The sequence below is a fragment of the Galeopterus variegatus genome, unplaced genomic scaffold (assembly GCF_000696425.1).
Source record: "Galeopterus variegatus unplaced genomic scaffold, G_variegatus-3.0.2 Scaffold1889, whole genome shotgun sequence".
Taxonomy (NCBI): domain Eukaryota; kingdom Metazoa; phylum Chordata; class Mammalia; order Dermoptera; family Cynocephalidae; genus Galeopterus; species Galeopterus variegatus.
In genome coordinates, this window is record NW_007728000.1 from 193,545 (window position 1) to 212,260 (window position 18,716).

At 37.1% G+C, this 18,716-nt stretch overlaps 1 protein-coding gene and 1 non-coding gene across 3 annotated transcripts in view; one reads left to right on the top strand and one right to left on the bottom strand.

Moving 5' to 3' along the window:
- The window catches only part of UGGT1 (UDP-glucose glycoprotein glucosyltransferase 1), a 120,978-nt gene that overhangs the window by 101,063 nt on the left and 1,199 nt on the right, over positions 1–18,716 (bottom strand). For both annotated transcript variants that reach the window (XM_008579456.1, XM_008579455.1), the window contains exons 2-4: positions 12,978–13,113; positions 7,887–7,969; positions 4,998–5,128 (exon numbers count right to left, since the gene is read on the bottom strand). In XM_008579456.1, coding sequence (XP_008577678.1) covers positions 4,998–5,128; positions 7,887–7,969; positions 12,978–13,099 — 336 coding nt within the window. In that variant the 5' untranslated portion in view covers positions 13,100–13,113. The remainder of the gene's footprint in view (positions 1–4,997; positions 5,129–7,886; positions 7,970–12,977; positions 13,114–18,716) is intronic.
- Positions 14,870–14,943, top strand: TRNAN-AUU. Its single transcript has one exon. It is a non-coding gene; the product is annotated as a tRNA-Asn (tRNA).

Sequence of the window (18,716 nt, forward strand, 5' to 3'; positions counted from 1 at the left end):
TATAGGGATGGACGGTTGGCTCACTGGCTGAGTGTGGTGGTGACAACACCAAGCCAAGGGTTGAGATCCCCTTACTGGTCATCTTTAAAAAATAAAAAAAAAGTACAAGACAGAAACAGAGATAGGAAACCTCAAAAAGCAAACTACCATATTTTGTTAACACTACGTAAAATCAACAGAAAAGGTAATCTAAGAGAAAACTAATTTTACAACAAAATGAGAAGACTCCACGTCAAATACCAAAGCTATTTTATGGGGGGAAAAAAAGAACAAAATCACATCCCTATTGACCAGCACTACACAATAGAAATTACTGCAGTAACAGAAATGTTCTATATCTACACAGTCCAAAAAGATAGCTACTTGAGGAGGCTGGCCAGTTAGCTCAATTGGTTAGAGTGTGGTGCTGACAACTACTAGTCATACATGGCTTCTGAGCACTTAAAATGTGGTGAGAACAACCGAAGCAGTAAAGTTTTTATTTCATTTAATTTTAATTGATTTATATTTTTTTAAATAGCCATACGTGGCTACTGTATTGGACAGTATAGCTATGGTCAGTGAAACCACATCAGAAATATACAGCCAAAAAATGTAACCTACTATTTCAAACAAGATAAAACATATTAAGAAGATGATATACAGGGGCCGAGCCCGCGGCGCACTCGGGAGAGTGCGGCGCTGGGAGCGCTCCCGCCGTGGGTTCGGATCCTATATAGGGATGGCCGGTGCGCTCACTGGCTGAGCGCGGTGCAGCCGGTCTCAAAAAGGACAAAAAAAAAAAGAAGATGATATACAACATAAAAATAACCTGTCAAAATTAGAAAAACTCAGAAATGAGGTGAAAAGACTAGAGAAAGAATGAGAAGTAAAAGAAAAATCATTTTAGAAATGAAGACTAAACTAGAAGGAGAACAAAAATAAATATAACAAGTAATGAGTTAAAAGAAGTAGGAGCTGAAAAGAAGGAAAATTTAAAAATCAAAAGGAAATTAAAATGGTGACAGGTTAGCCCACTTGGTAAGAGTGTGGTGTTGACAACACCAAGGTCAAGGGTTCAGATCCCCCTACCAGCCAGTCACCAAAAAAAAGAAAAAAGAAATTAAGAAAAGAGATACTCAAGAGAAAATGACAAATAATGAAAATAGGCAAAGAAAATTCAACACATAGATGATATGAATCTTTGGAGAAGATAAACATAACAAGTGAAAAAAACTATAATGAAAGAAAACTTTCCTGAAATAAAAAATGTTTTGTAACTCTATACTAAAAGGACATTCTTGGGGCTAGCCAGTTAGCTCACTTGGAAGAGCATGGTGCTGATAACACCAGCATCAAGGGTTTGGATCCTTGTACCAGCCACCTGCCATAAAATAAATTAAAATTAAAATTAAAATTAAAAAATACAAAAAAAAATTAAATCAACATAAAATGCCATTCTGAATACCTAAGAATATTGACCCAGAACAATCACCATTAAGCTATAAATTTAGTAGATTAGGACTTTAAAGAAAAAATCCTCTGAGACTCTAGACAAAAAGAACAAGAGACTTTTAAGAGAAAGAACAGACATACAGAAAAATAGAATAGAATAGAGATACCAGAAATAAATCCTCACATACTCGTATATGGTCAAATGATTTTCAACAAGGGTGCAAAGACCATTCAATGGGGAAAGGATGGTCTTTTAACAAATGGGGCTGGGAAAATCAGATATCCACATGCAAAAGAATGAAGTTAGACCCTTACCTTACACTATATGAAAAATTAAATCAAAATGGATTAAAGACCTAAAACTATAGAACTCTTAGAAGAAAACATAGGGTGAACTCTTCACAGCACTGGATTTGGCAATGACTTCTTGGGTATGAAAACAAAATTATAGGCAACAAAAGAAAAAATAGTTAAATTGTACTTCGAAATTTAAAACTTTTCCAAATCATATAACTGATAAAGGATTAATATCCAGTTTATATAAAGAACCCCTACAACTCAACAACAAAAAACAAACAACTGGATTCAAAAATGGGCAAAGGATATGAAGAGACATTTCTCCAAAGAGGATATATAGATGGCCACTAAGCACATGAAAAGATACTCCACATCATTAGTCATTAGGAAAATGCAAATCAAAACCACAATGAGATACCACTTCATCCCCATTAGGATGGCCACTATTAAAAAAATCAGAAAATAACAAGTGTTGGGGAGGATGTAGAGAAATTAGAACTCTCATGCATTACTGGTGGGAATATAAATGGTGTGGCTGATATAGAAAACGCTTTAGTGGTTCCTCAAAATGTTAAACATAGAATTACCATACGATCCAGGAATTACACTCTGCTATGGGTTAAATGTGTTCACCAAAAGTTCATGCATTGGAAATTTAACCTCCACTGTAAGTGTTGAGAGGGTGGGAAATCCTATTATGATAAGTGAAAGGTGGGGCCTTTAAAAGATGATTAGACTGTGAGGACTGTACCTTCCCAAATGGATTAATCCATTGATAGTTTAATCAGTGGTCATGGACATGGTTATGATGGCTTTATAAGGAGAGCAAGTGAGCAGGTTAGCTCTCTTGTTCAGCCCACTATCACAATACGACACCTTGCGTTGCTGTAGAAGGCCCTTACCAGATGTGTTCCCAGAACCTTAGACTTCCCAGCCTCTGAATTGTAAGACATAAATTTTATGACTTTATAAATAACCCAGTCTCAGATACTCTGTTATAAGCAACAGAAACAGACTGATACACACTCCTGTGTACCTACCCAAAAGAACTAAAAGCAGGGACTCAATCAGATACTTGTATACCAATGTTCCATAGCAGCATTATTCACAACAGCCAAAAGGTAGGAACAACCCAAATGTCCATTAGGGGATGAATGGATAAACAAACTGTATTATATACCTACAATGGAATGTTATTCAGCCATAAAAAGGAATGAAATTCTCATATATGCTACACATGGATGAATCATAAAAACATTATGCTAATTGAAAAAGCCAGACACAAAAGGACAAACATCGTAAAATTCCACTGATTTGAGGCATCTAGAATGTGCAAATTCATAGAAGTAGAAAGTAGAATGGTGGTTACCAAAGGATGGGGGAAGGAGGGAAATGAAATGGGGAGTTATTATTTTGTGGACATAGAGCTTGAGTTTTGCAAGATAAAAAAAGTTCTGATGATGGATGGTGGTGATGGTTGCACAACAATATGAATAGACTTATTCCAGTGAACTGTACACTTAAAAATGGTTAAGATGGTAAATTTTATATTGTATTTTACAATAAAAAAAAGTTGAAAAAAACAAGAAACAAAAACCTAAATGATCAAAGTAAAAGAGTGTTAGTGAATAAAACTCTTTCAGAAACCTGGTAAATAAAGGCAATCAAGCACATGCTCTGCCTTTCCTATGTGAACAATATCACCAGACAGTACGAGATGAGGATATGTGCTTTAAATTCATGTTGAAAAAGAAATGACAGAATGAAAAAGAAATGACAGAATGAGTCACTACTTCACAACCCCCAAAGAATTACTGGATTAAGCATAGAGCAGTAATAGCTGCTAAATCAAAATGAGAGAAGCCTCCTAATGGAAAAATAGAACGCTCTCCTATAATTTTTGCCAAAGGTTTGGCAAAAGACACCCAATCCTGATGAAGGCCCTGGATCCAGATGCCAATTTGCAGGAAACAGAGGACAGAGGAATAGGATGAACTGCATCAAGAGTATGTGATCAACAAAATACAAACCATGAAAAAATCTACATTGCAAACAGTCAAAGTTATGCATGCAACTGAAAAAGAAAGGGATGGAAGGAGAACAAGTAAATTAAGAGATCCACCCCCAAATTTTCAAATTTTAAAAAACGGGGCAAGGCGTAACTCTACAGTGTGGAGATGCACTCTTGGACAATAAAATGATAAAGAAACATAGCAGATGACTCTAACAGAAGTTGACAGAGTACTTCCTTGAGGGGGCAAAAGGTACCTACAGAGGAGACAGAGCACATGAAAGGCTTCCAGGGCACTTGGCTAATTAAGTCCTATTTCTTGACCTGGGTGCTCATTTATAATAATTCATTATACTACATATTTGTTGTGAGTGTGTTTCTATATAATAAAATATGATCTCAAAATTCACATTTCTGTTATATCAAATATCCAGTTGGTGTACATATGTCTTCGACTACCTCTTCTGTTTCTTTCCTTTTCTTTTCTTACAGTGGGAGTTTCTACAACTCAGAATCCAAAGGAGATCCCCACACTGCATTAAGTTGACACATTTCTTTTGGCTCTCTTGACTTGAGGTTCCTCTGACCTTCTTTTTTCTTTTCCTTTATAATTTATTTATTGAAGAAACCAGATCATTTTACCATAAAGTTTCCTGAATTCTGGGTTTTCCTGACTATATCCCTGTGGTGTTGCTAACACTTCCTGTCTCCTACATTTCCTGTGAACTGCTTTTAGACTAGACTCAGGTTCATTGGTTTACCAAGATTTATACCTACCAGCCTGTGTTGCATAAATAAAGTCCGATTGTTTCTTTTTTGTGTGGATATTCTTTTTCCTTATATGAAAATAAGTGCAGGTTTTACACACACACACACACACACACACACACATTTTTTTTTTAAGATGACCAGTAAGGGGATCTTAACCCTTGACTTGGTGTTGTCAGCACCACGCTCTCCCAAGTGAGCTAGCCAGCCACCCTTATATAGGGATCTGAACCCGTGGCCTTGGTGTTATCAGCACCACACTCTCCCGAGTGAGCCATGGCCAGCCCTCAGGTTATATTTTTAAATGTCTGTGACTTGAAGACTTAACATCAGTTTTGCATATTATTTAAAAACAAATCATAAATCCTAGAAAATTCCAGGCAAAAAAATGATAGCTCTGTAATTCAATTCTACAACAACTGCAATCTATCCAGTCATCATGTCATACACTCTACAAAATACTCTTCTCTAGAAGCAGTGGACTCACCTGCTGGAAGGCTTGAATTGTAGCTGTGTAAGAACGAAGAGACAGACAAAATTTTAACAAATTCTGCTGTAGAGGTGACAGAAACTGAAATGCAGCTTCCAATATTGTGTGATAATAAGAATAATCAGTACCTGTCAAGGAAGAACATTAACCAAAATAACTGTATATGACTAGAGATATCCAAATAAGATAGTTCATAAAGTATAAAGCTGTATGCTATAAAGGTATGTGATGGCAAAATTTTACTACTATACTGTCTTGAACTATTGTCAAATGCTTAAAAATCCCTAGAGTACACAATGCAGTTGGACTTTTTCTTCCCTTGTTCAAACTACTGCCTCCACTTGGACGGCTATTTTCTCACTTACCTGGATGACTTACTCCTACCTATTCCCTTAGGAAGAATTCAGTGGTGAAATCACCTCTCTGGGAAGTCTCCCCATCCTTACCCCATACTCCGATGGATTTGTTAGATCTCTTTGTTGATCCCAGAATACTTTTTTGCTTACCTTTCACTTATCACATCATTTACTAAATTATTTGTTCCCTGTCTATCTACTCCCCACCAACTAGACTTTGGGCCCCCACAGACAGAGGCTATGACTTATTTATCTCTGTATCTCAGGTGCCTAGCACATGTTACCTGCTCAAATAACTAAACACTGAGTAGTACGATGAGGAAGTACAAGGTACTAAAGAATACTGATGAAATTGTACAGTTTGGGGAGAAGCATTTTAACAAAAAGTTGAATCAAATTAGTCAAAAGGGAAAAAAAATTTATGTACTAGTATGAAAAAATCCCTGGGATAAATGAAAAGCAGAAGGTACAAAATAATTCACATCACAAGCCATCTCTTTTACCAAAAGAAAGAATACATAATATATTTGCTATAAAAAAAACACTGAAGGCTAAACAAATTAATTTAAAACGGTTATAAAAAGCAGAGAAGAAAAGGAAGGAACAGAGACAGGGAGGGAACAAGACCTTTCTGTGTACAGCCTTTTATACAGCTTTGACTTCTGAATTACATATTATCTATTCAAAGCAGTGAAATTTTCAATTTTAAAAAGAAAAACATTAACATTTTAAAAAGCAGAACATAAAAGGTTCTATATTGCATTAGCATCTTCTACATAGAAAAAGAGACCAGCAAGACATATCTCAAAATGTCACCTGAATGTTAATGGTGTCAATCTTTGGATGGTAGAAATATGAATAATATTTCAAATAAATGAAAAGTTTAACATACTTTTATGATCATTTCCAATAATTCATATTCCCATAACTTTAAACAAAAACAGGTATCATTTATGGGCTGGCTGGTTAGCTCAGTTGGTTACAGCGCAGCCTTATAACCCCAGGTCACAGGTTCAGATGCCCATACTAGCCAGCCACAAAAAAAAAAGTATACATATAAAATATTTATATTGAAGAAATTTCACTTTTTTCAGCAGCACTGATAGAACTAAATGAAGAAACTTCATTGTAAATGTCAGAGTTCAAATTTTATTATAAAACCTATTTTGAGAAATTAGTTCTATGAACTCTTAAAAGTAAATCATTTTTCGAAACAAACAATTCTAGTTGAGTTTAATTACATAACTAAAATTTACAGATGCTTATTCAAAACCTTTACATATTTATATCATAAAAAAGATTTAGACAACATTTAAAATATGTATTATTTTAATAAAAGTTAAAAAATCAATTCCATTAAAATTAACAGCAGTCACACAATTTTTGAACATTTCCTCTTCCATAAGGACTTATACCTGTCACTATAATATTCAAAGCTTTAACTACTCAGATATTGGCATTTTTGACTATTAATGTTTACACCCTATATAGCCTATATCAAGAGAGAAAATGTTTGTGAAAGTACATCATAAACTGTAAACGAGTGACACAGGATATATCATTAATTTGATACCTTGACACTCATGTTGTGGGTGGCTGGCAGGCATAATGGAAAACATTCTGAATGGCACTAACTCAATGATAATGAACTTAACAGATAATAGATCAGTTGTGTAATTAGTTCATAACAAAAGAAAGAGTGAATCAAATCAGATAGTTATTAAGTAAACATTAAATTATTTAAAATGAAATGTACAGTTGGCCCTCCATATCCATGAGTTGTGCATCTATGGATTCAAACAACCACAGATGGAAAATATTCAGGGAAAAAAACTGCACATATACTGAACATATACAGACTTTTGTCCTCATCACTCCCTCAACAATACAGTTAACTGTTTACACAGCATTTACATTGTATCAGGTATTATAAGTAATCTGGAGATGATTTAAAGTATACAGGAAGATATGCATAGGTTATGTGCAAATACTATGCCATTTTATATCAGGGAGTTGAGCTTCCTCAAACCCAATGGAAGTCCTGAAACCAATCCCCTACAGATACCAAAAGACGACTGTATGTGCACAATATCTACACAGCGCTTAGTAAAAGAACACAACAGAACAAAAATGGGGGGTAGGGGAGTCAAAAAGGAGTGCTGCTTACAGCTAAAGTTATAAACTTCAAAAATAATTATTTGGGGGCCGAGCCTATGGCGCACTCGGGAGACTGCGGCGCTGGGAGCGCAGCAGCACTCCTGCCGCGGGTTCGGATCCTATATAGGGATGACCAGTGCGCTCACAGAGCTCACTGGCTGAGCGCAGTGCGGCCGGTCTCAAAAAGGACAAAAAATAATAATAATAATAATTATTTGGGATGCATTGGCTTTTCCTGGCTATCACCACAGCTCTAGTCATTAAAGACAAAAATGTTTTCCATTAACTGCCATGCCACACATTGTAACAGAGACCACTGTTTCTAATATTTTCCCAGACACCAAAGTCAAAGAAGCATTTGCTTCAATTTTACCGTGATGATCTGATGATCCAATATTTTGACTGGCTTCTACAAAATTCCAAAATTTCTCTTGACTGTCTTCTGCTAAAAACTCACTGGGAGAAAACGGGGAAATGTCAGAAATAAAACAACTTAATAAAATCTTCTAAAATAAATCATATTACTAAAGAGAGTAAAAATATGTTTTAAAGTTTCCAAATGTCCATAGTCTGACTTTTAATTTATCATACACATCATACATTTTTATGCATAATATATTTTCTTAATGATAAGCAAGTCTTATTAGTTTATTAGCTATTAATAACTTATTAGCTCAATAACTTATTTATTTAATAGCTTAATAACTATTTCTTAAGAAACCTGGAATAATAAAAATGTAACAACAGGGAAGTCCCAATATAAAAAAAGCTTATAAAACCCCATTAGCAAAAATGCTGTCCACAGTGCAAGCAGAATTAGGAATTGATAATACTAGTACTAGTTCTGCTCACTTATCTTCTGAAAGACGTTGCAAAGAATAAAAAATATGTTTTGCCTAAGATTCTCCCACAGTAAAACACGAACCCTAGAAAAATTTCTGGGAGATTAAAGAGTATATGTTGAAATCTTTTAACATTCATAAATCCAAATTTTCAGGATCACCAAATTTTAGTTTAAAATTAGCACTGATCTAACAAAATTAGATCTAAGAACTTAAATGTCATCTTAACTTTTTTTTCAACTTCACCCTAGTAACCTAAAATAAAGGCTGTTCTAAATTTCCCTTCGTTCAAGAGTCTAAAACTCCTAAAAGAAAATGCACATAGTAATTGAATGACTCATGTAAACTGGTATATTCTCCTCCGAGCCATACTAATGTAGTGGTGATCTTTCACTATCTTAAAGCAAACTACAGATCTGGATCTCAGCTTACCTAGCCAAAGGAAGACTTTCCCATTACTTGTCAACACTGGGGTGTACAACTCTCACTCTACTCCACAGCTAGACACAGAAATATGGGAAAAATAAGAAACATTTCCTGGTAATGCACAGCTTCTCTAAAAATAGGTTTCTGAAAATACTCATTAGAATGTATTAAATTATTTATTGCCTCCTTGAAAGTAGTGTTTTTCTAAGCTTTCTACCAACTTTAGAACAGCTTATAGTCTAAGAAAACAGGTACTAAAACACATACGTCATGATAATGCAAATAAACACTAACTTTATGAATTAAAGCCACATTCACAAGATAAGCCAGAAGAAGGGGGCAGGATGACACACTCATCAGTTGTAGTGGTGAGAACAAGGAAGTACTCAGGCTAAGACCCTCCTGGTAAAGGCCATACACAAATAAATACACGCTTTTCATATAATTCAGGAAAATTTCTTGAAACATAAATTCTTTTCATCCCACTGCATAAATAAGTCTTACGTGATCTAAGAAAATTAATTACTAGATCCACTGAAATAATCCAGGGGAGAGGAAAACAGAACAAGATATTATTAGAAGAACACTGCCATTTTTTACAGTATATTTAACTTAGTTTTGTTTTGTAGCCTCTTATACCTATTTTAGTGAATAAAATCTATTGTTTTACAGATGAAATTATATGATGTCTGGGTTGCTTTAAAATATTCCAAGGCTGGCCAGTTAGCTCGGTTGGTTAGAGTGCAATGTTATAACACCAAGATCAAGGGTTCAGATCCCCATACTAGCCAGCTGCCAAAAAAATTTAAAAATGTAAAAAGTAAACAATAAAAAATAACATATTCCAGTGGGGGAGGGGAGAGAGTGGTGGTGGCGGTGATGGTGGTTACTGGACTTGAATTGGTAACTGTTAATTCTGGGTAATAGGTACAGAGAGAGCACATTATATCATTCTCTCCATTTATAAATGTTTTGAAACATCATAATAAAAAGTTTTTAACCTCCAACAACAACAAAACCCACAAACAACCTGAATAAGATGATAAACTTATTTTCTTAGATTTCCAAAGTTACTGAGGGAGATCAGAATTGATCTTCCTGGCTGGCTGGGTAGCTCAGTTGGTTAGGGAGTGGTGCTGATAACAACAAGGTCAAAGATTTGTATCCCAGTACTGGCCAGCCACCCAAAACACTGAAGAGAAAAGAATTGATCTTCCCTTTAGCAGAAGGAGAAGAAAAATGGATATTTAAGGAGGGTCTCCCATGTGAGAGTCACTATGCTAAGTATATTTACCCATGTTGCCAAAAACCTCACAGTACCCTGTTATAACTGTTTTTCAAATAAAGAAACTGCAATTCAAAGATATTCCTAATTTGCTTAAGGGCACTGAGTTAGTAAATAAAAAACCTAGAATGTAAATTCAAGTCTATCTGATTTACACCTCTATCATGCTACATTCTTGGGCCACTATAATATCTAACACTCAATAAACAATAATTGGCTTTGATTTTAATAATACCTATTTACATAACATTTTTATTAGTAACTATAGCTGCCCAAAACATATTCAAGGTTTTACTTCAGTTAAATATAAATATCACTTCATGGACAACCACAAAGCTACAATCCTTTCATAAACATCAGGCCCAACCTATAAATATAAACACGAATATTTTTAGTCCCTAAGGGCTAGATACAAGGAAGGCAAAAGTTCTTTAATTGCTGCATGCTTGAACTGTAGAAAAAGATTCTAACCATTCTTCCTCACTCAAATGGACAGAGTGCCGCAACCCATCATCAGGGCCTACCACGGACATAGGAGGGAAGAATGGTGACCTCAGCTAGCTCTGGAGACGAATAAGGAGCGGTTTCAAATAAGCAGAGCTCATTTCTAAATTACCTAAGTGTCCCAATACCTTGGCAAACTGTATGCAAACAGACATAGGAAAAGACACCTAAAAATAGTAAACTAAAATGGCAAATGACCAGGATGTCATGAAAAAGGGAGATGTCTGTGATGGGGAAGTTGGTGAAGGAAACATTATACCATACCCACTTCACAGTGATCAAAGAAACTTAAAAAATTGAGCAATTAAGGCTCACAATTTTAGCATACTTTCTCAAAGTCCATAGGTACATGCCACAAGAATCTTCTAGAACAATACACAGGTATCAAAACATGTGTTAGTGTAAACAAAAGTGAGGGTAATGGAATGTAGTAATTCAGTTAAGAATGCTAAGCAGAATATCAAAACACATCTAGACAGTTAATTATACAAAACTATTCAGAAAGTAATAGTAAATCTCAATGACTTAGATTTACACCAGAAAAATCATCCAAAATAAGATTAGCAAAAAGGAAAAAAAAAAGCTCAGTTATTAGAGTCCTGACTAAGGCAGTCTAGGATCTCAAACAACCTCGTCACTTGGAGGTGACCGCAGTTTTACAACTACTCTGTATCTAATAAAGTTCTGCCTTTTGAGGAGCTCAATCCATTTATCAAATTATTTACTGTAACATCATGGTAAAAGAAATACAGTAGTTTTGGGGGTTTGTTTTGTTTTTGCCATTTCATTGCTGAGAAAAGGGAGGCACAAAAAAGGACGGAAGAACAGTGTGTTCAGCAGAAAGTCCACTACGCTCCTGAGCAAATCAAGACCAGCTCTCACATGCCCCCTTTCCCACTGGTCCTCTTAGCAATACCAAATGAGGCTTCTTCCTTAAGGGGTGCAAGTGTTCACATACACAACACAACAAAACTCTTCATTGACATTTTCTGAGAGATTAAGGAGAAAATGTTAGAAGACAAAATTCTAAGTTGAAGATGATAAAGGTAGACCACAAAATTAACTGAAGTGATGTGACAGTTCAAATTTCTAGCACTATCAAACACTGAGACTTACCAGGTGTTTGCTATTTAATCTACCTACATTTATCCTTTGGGAAGACTCTCTATGAGTCCTAACTATACATTATTTGAGATACAACAACAAGTTTCCATCCACAAACATAAAAAACTGGTTATAGAGAGCAGTATCTCATTACATTTATATTATAAACATAAGCTAAAAGCACACTTGGAATACAAAATTTCCCAAGAAATCATCGACTATATTGTATTTCATCAATTTTAAGACATTATCATTGTTTTATGAAAAATGCTACCAATTTTAATTGCAAGATAATTTCTTGATTTGGGCCGGCCTGGTGGCGCACTGGAGAGTGCGCTGCTTGGGAGTGTGGCAGCGCTCCCGCCGAGGGTTCGGATCCCATGTGGAGACCGGTTCCCGCTCACTGGCTGAGCGTGGTGCGGACGCAACACCGAGGGTTGCGATCCCGTTGCCGGTCCCCGGTCCGGTACGGGGGCAGCACTGAGGGTTGCGATCCGTTGCCGGACACGGAAAACTTGATTTGGGCCGGCCTGGTGGCGCACTGGAGAGTGCGCTGCTTGGGAGTGTGGCAGCGCTCCCGCCGAGGGTTCGGATCCCATGTGGAGACCGGTTCCCGCTCACTGGCTGAGCGTGGTGCGGACGCAACACCGAGGGTTGCGATCCCGTTGCCGGTCCCCGGTACGGATGCGACACTGAGGGTTGCGATCCCGTTACCGGTCAGTAAAAAAGACAAAAGGAAAAAAAAAAGATAATTTCTTGATTTAATTAAAAATGCATCCTGATTTTGGAGATGTTAAAATATAGAACACGTAAATCTTAGATGTACGTGTCATTTCTTCAGCTTCTCCCCTGCATTCTCTTATCTTGGGGTCTTCTTCCAAGTTCTTAAGGGGTGCATGTCCTCTTACCCCACCTTGCCAGCCTTTCTTCTCTTCCTTATATTAAATATCTCTTAAAACTTTCTTCAAATAAGTAGAAACTCTCTTACACAATTTTCTCTTCTCTTATTACCACACTTGTTCTTTCTCTTGAAGATATAATAATTTAACCAATTCAACATATTTTTCTAAAGAAGTTCCTAAATGTCTCTGACTCAATACAGCCCTGTCCTACTTACTGAAAGATAGATACTCTGTCCTAACAGCCTTTGTACAGCACATAGCACTGTGCACATTGAAAGAGGCTCTTAATAAATGCATTTGAAGATGATAACTTCACTTCCTAAAAAGCTCCTGAATATCCACTGGCAGAGCCTACACTTACACTCAAATATGTGTGTGAAAGAAAAAAAATGTCTTCTTACCTGGCTTCTAACAACAGTGGGGTGGAAAACCATTTTGTTGTAAGAGAGGTTGTAATAGCTTTTGAATCTGCCTTTACTGAAGCGATCAGCCACAGTCCAGTGAGTACAATCAGAAGTCCCATTTTATAGCAAAATCCTACAAAGGAAAAAAGAAAAAAATTCCACTACAAGGTAATGTTAAGCCTTAATACATGGAGACAGAAAATAACAATCTTAATACTTGGAGACACAAAATAACATTAAAGTTACAGATATAGAAATGCTTCTGAAATATAAGAGCATTTAATATCTAGACAGTCCAATAGATATTTGCTGAGTGACTGACACATAACTAAAGGCATGTAAGTTCATTAAATTCTTTCCAACAACAGCTCCACTTTATTTCCTGGGGAGTCTATATACTGAGCAAAGGTATAAAAGTCAATTGGTGTCAAGACAGGTTGCACACAACTATACTTCATAAAGCATGAGAGTAGCAGGTTAGGGAGCAGTGTTGTAACACAAAGGTCAAGGGTTCAGATTCCCTTACCAGCCAGCTGCCAAAAAAAAAAAATAGAGAGAGGGAGAGAGTAGCAGGGCTGGCTGGTAAGGTCAGTTGGTTAGAGCAAGATGCTTATAACACAAAGGTCCAAGGTTTGATACCTGTACTGGCCAGCCACAAAAAAAAAAAAAAGAGTACATGAAGCTGAGATAGATGAAAACACAACTGATGGGTGTTAAAAGTTGAATTGTGCCCCCCCCCCCCAAAGATATGTTGAAGTCCTAAACCCAGAACCTAAGAACGTGGGACTTTACAGAGGTAATCTAGTTACAAGGTTATTAGGGTGGGTCCCAATCCAATATGACTGGTGCTATGAAAAGGGGAAATTTGGACACAGAGACAGACACACACAGAGGGAAAACTACATAAAGAGACACAGGGAGAACCCCAAGTGACAACAGAGGCAGACACTGAAATTATACTCAGAGCTAAAGAATATCCAGGGCTACCAGAAGCTGGAAGAGGCAAAGAAAGATCCTCCCCCTGTAGGTTTCAGAGGAAATATGGTCCTGTGACACCTTGATTTAGGACTTCTAGCCTTCAGAACTATGAGACAGTAAATTTCTGTTGTTCTAAGCCACCCAGTTTGTGGTACTTTGTTATGGCAGCCCTAGGAAAGTAATTTAATGGGTCTCAAATGTAAACTCAAAGATAGGTTCTGGAATGAGGAGATGTAAGATCCAATGGGTTCCCAGGCCACATCCCCCTCTACCAAATGAGAAAGCTGGGGTCCTTTGTAAAGCGGCATGGCCATAGAATGCAGGCCTCCTGACTCCTGTCCGCAGCCTCTCCAAGCACGCCAAGATCTTCTCAGTGTCCAGACTATTTCAGAAAAAGGTCTCCAGCTGCAGATTTCTCCGATCTGATTTTTCATCCCAGAAGTCTACCTAACAGAAGCCTAATCAGACTTCCACCTAAGTTATAAAAAAGTCAGCATCCAACCTCCACCCATTTGAATGGGAATCAAAAAGGGATGAGAATGGTGGGAAACACTGAACCAACCTTGAACTTCTGAATGTTGGCATCTGGTAAGACTCACTCCACTCTCACCCCAGTTCCTCAATACTGGTCATAAAATCTATCATTGGGGGAAACAGTCCATATTGGGGGGACCTGGCAATAACTTCTTTTTACAAAAAGCATTATGATTTGTGCTAACATCCTGCTTCATATTGTTCGTTACACAATATCTCTGAAGAACAATGGCCAAAAATAAAATAAATTATGCCAAATAGAAAAGTGGCTTTTAAAAGAGTTTTAAATTCAGGCAATGCCAGCTTCTTTGGAAACAAAAGGTTTATATGAAAACCTCCTTTAGAAACAATGACACTCAAGTATTAAAAAAAGAGCTGGCCAGTTAGCTCAGTTGGTTAGAGTGTGGTGTTATTAACACCAAGGTCCAGGGTTCAATCCCCGTACCGGCCAGCTAGCAAAAAATAAAAATAAATCAACATTTGTAAAGACTGCTATAGATACTCTGCAGAAACAAAAGAATACACACACAAAAAAATAAAATTTACTGAAAAAAAACAAAATTTGGTCTAGAGAGCTAGCCAAACTAGACCTTGAAACCTGTTCGCAGTGATTCCTGACTGGAGAAGGGAGGACGACGTAGGCCCCTTTTGGAATCTATGGAAGTTACTGACGTTTCCAAAAAAATAAAATAAAATTTACTGAAAAAAAACAAAATTTGGTCTAGAGAGCTAGCCAAACTAGACCTTGAAACCTGTTCACAGTGATTCCCGACTGGAGAAGGGAGGACGACGTAGGCCCCTTTTGGAATCTATGGAAGTTACTGACGTTTCCCGAAGAGGAGCAAGCAAGGACCCAAACTTACATAAAAGTAAATTACAACTTCAGACCACTCAAGAACTCTCCTAAGAAAAAAAAAAGAACTTTCCTAAGACTATTCATAGACATCCTCCCCACAGATCCATGGACCACAGCCTCAAAAATCAGCTCTGCGTGATAGAACAAACACAGTTATTGAAAAGAGAAAAGCTTTTAGCATCAGAGGAGCTGTGATCAATTCCTAGTTTGCTACTTACTAGCATTTTAACCATAAGCATGTTACCTTAACTTCCCTGCACCTTAGTCTCCCAGAGTATAAGATAAGAATAACAATATCTGCCGCACTGTCACTGTGAGTGAAAAGGCAATTAGGAAAATCACTTTGTACAGTGCTAAGTACTATAACAGAACTGACGGTTGTAGTAAAACATTTCACCATACGAAAAAAAAACTATCTTCTAAATTATAGGATGCTGCATCATCATTACTACACAGTTTCAAAAATATAGTTTGGAAATATATTCTCTGTGGCTAGGAGAAAAGAAAAATCCTCCCCAAACATCACTGAGTTTCTAAGTTGGAGACACAGCATGTGAACTGTGTTCAAGCAGTATTATGCTACTGGCTATGTTTACAATTTGTCCCAAAGGGACCTAAGATGTATAATGCCCAGAAAGTGGTGATTCCTGATGCCAAACTGGATACCACTGCATAATAACTCCAGGCAGACAGCCTGGAGAGCAGTGAGGGAACTGAGGGCATGACAAAAGGCCCTGGAGGAAACCTTAGCATTTGCTGAGCAATGAGTCTGGGCTAAGCATTGTGTTAAGTGCTTTACATACACTATGTTAACTAATCCTTACACACAACAACTCAGGGAACTGAAGTTCCTTGCGGGCAGCAATCGTATTTACTTTGTTCACCTCAGTGAACAGCACAGTGTCCAGTACACAGGAGATATTCCATAAATATGCTGCATAAATGGATAAAACATTATTGTATCATCTTAACAAATAAAACAAAAGCTCAGAAAGGCTAAGTACCTTATCCAACTAATAAACAGTAATGCTTGGAACCCATACACGCCTGTTCTACAATATCATGCCATCTCCCTTGGTTCTCTGGCTTTAGAAGAGGTAAAAATTCACACTGTGCCGACTCAGACTGAGCATAGTGCTTTACTGGGAGAACCAAGGCCAATTCCAAGGATTTTCTAGGGGCCAAGTCCTTGGGACACAAGTGGCTGAAAGAGACACAGTTTCAACCTAAAACCAAGGGAGCAGGCCTGAAGCAGTGGCCAAAGAACAAACTGACCAACCAGCATGACAGATCCATACTTAGGTTGGCTTTGGGGACTGAATGTAACCTCCTCAAGAGCAGGGAGTTTTGTCTGTCAGTCACCATGCCTAGCATAATGCCTGGAACATACGAGGTGCTGATAAATGAAAACAACAGGAAAGAAAGGAATGCAGCAGCAAGAATAAAGATGCTACAAAAAGGCCAGGACAGTAAGAAGGGTAAAAATGAAAATCCTATGTACTTGTGACTTACCCAGAGATCCCTTGCATCGTTTTAAAAAGAGAGAGAGAATGTGTGCTCTTGGGGAGAGATATAGCACCATTAGAGATGAAAAAGGGAAGAAAGCTATACAATAAAGAAGAGCTTTGACACCATGACCCTACATTCTTGATTCCACAGGTAATACCAGAGGAAAAGGTTGTCCAGAGAAACACAGGTAAGAACCTCAATGAAGTCGTCTTTTGTTCAAAGATGCCTTCATTTTATGAGATCCCTTATCACTCTGATCCTAGTGGTCCTTAAATGCTGAGGGTCTGGCCAGTTACTGTGTTGATTACAGTACAGCCTTCTAACACCAAGGTCATGGGTTCTGTTCCCTATACCAGCCAGCTGCCCCCAAAAAAGCAAAATGAATAGTCTGAGAGAGCAGTCAGAATGCACAATGTGGTATTGCAGGAACACGGGCATAAGGAACATAATGCTTGTGGCATGTTGGATATATAGAAAACACTCTTTAACAATTATAGGTCCAACTCTATCATCAACTGTCTGTAAGATCCTAGTATGTTTAAATTAAAACACTATCTCTTGATCACTTAACTACAATAAGATACAGGAAATATTAATAAAAATTATGTATGGCAAACGCTTTTCATTCTGGAAAACAGAAGACGCATAAGTCATTACCAACTTTTTCTTATTCTGTTTTTAAACTAAAGATAATAGCTAACAAATTCTTAAAAAGCAACTTGCAATCTGCAAGCTTACAGACGGCCATCTGAGTTTCAACATATATAATAGTAGCAAAGAAAAAATATTAGGAAGCACCTTTTTGAGAAATAAATTAATTTCTCAAATAATTAAACTTAATATACATTTATATCTTTAGCAAAACTGTTTGCTATGAACCACATAAACTTCAACTGAAAGTAGTTACTTTGTTCACCTCAGTGAACAGCACAGTGTATACTCATACATCTGATATGAAGATGATCACCGATAACTGCAGAAAAGCTCCAACAGAATTTTCTCCATCGTTCAACCTATCCCCTGCAAGTTAAACGTGCACTGTAAAGGCACCATGCTACTGAACAAAATATTACGTTTACTTCCTTTAATAAAAAGTTTCAGCTAAGTTTATCAAAAACAAGATAATTTAAAAGGCTACAATCATCCCAAATTTTATGGTGTTGTTAAATTTAAAAAAAAAAAAAAAGTCTTCAAAGCTGGCCAGACGGCTCACTTGGAAGAGCATGGAGCTGATAACACCAAGGTCACAGGTTCGGATCCCCATACCGGCCGGCTGCCAAAAATAAATAAAATAAAATGTCTACAAACTCTTGCAAGTGTACAACATATTTCAAGAAAAGAGGGCACTTTATACTAAAATCGCCTGGCAAGTGTATCGGTAAATGTTTCCAAAACAGTGTAGCACAATAAGGCACAAGATCCCTGGACTTCAAATGAATAAAATATGCTCCTCAAATCTGGCAAGGTATGTAAAACAAGCTAGAGATTCTGGCCATGGAACAAGAACAGTTCACATCCATAACTTATTGGCAATGTACTCAGATCTCCTTCTTCCGACAGGTCCCACGCTAAAAGTGAAACAAGATTATCCAATTTCCAGCCAACAGATTTTAGTATTAAATGAAAAGGGCAACCAATATGCATCACCCGAATTCATTTCAGGGAAAACTGAAATCTTTAAAAGAAGCAAGTCGCTTTCCAATCAGAGTCCTGCAAAGTGCCGTATCCAATTTCCAGCCAACAGATTTTAGTATTAAATGAAAAGGGCAACCAATATGCATCACCCGAATTCATTTCGGGGAAAACTGAAATCTTTAAAAGAAGCAAGTCGCTTTCCAATCAGAGTCCTGCAAAGTGCC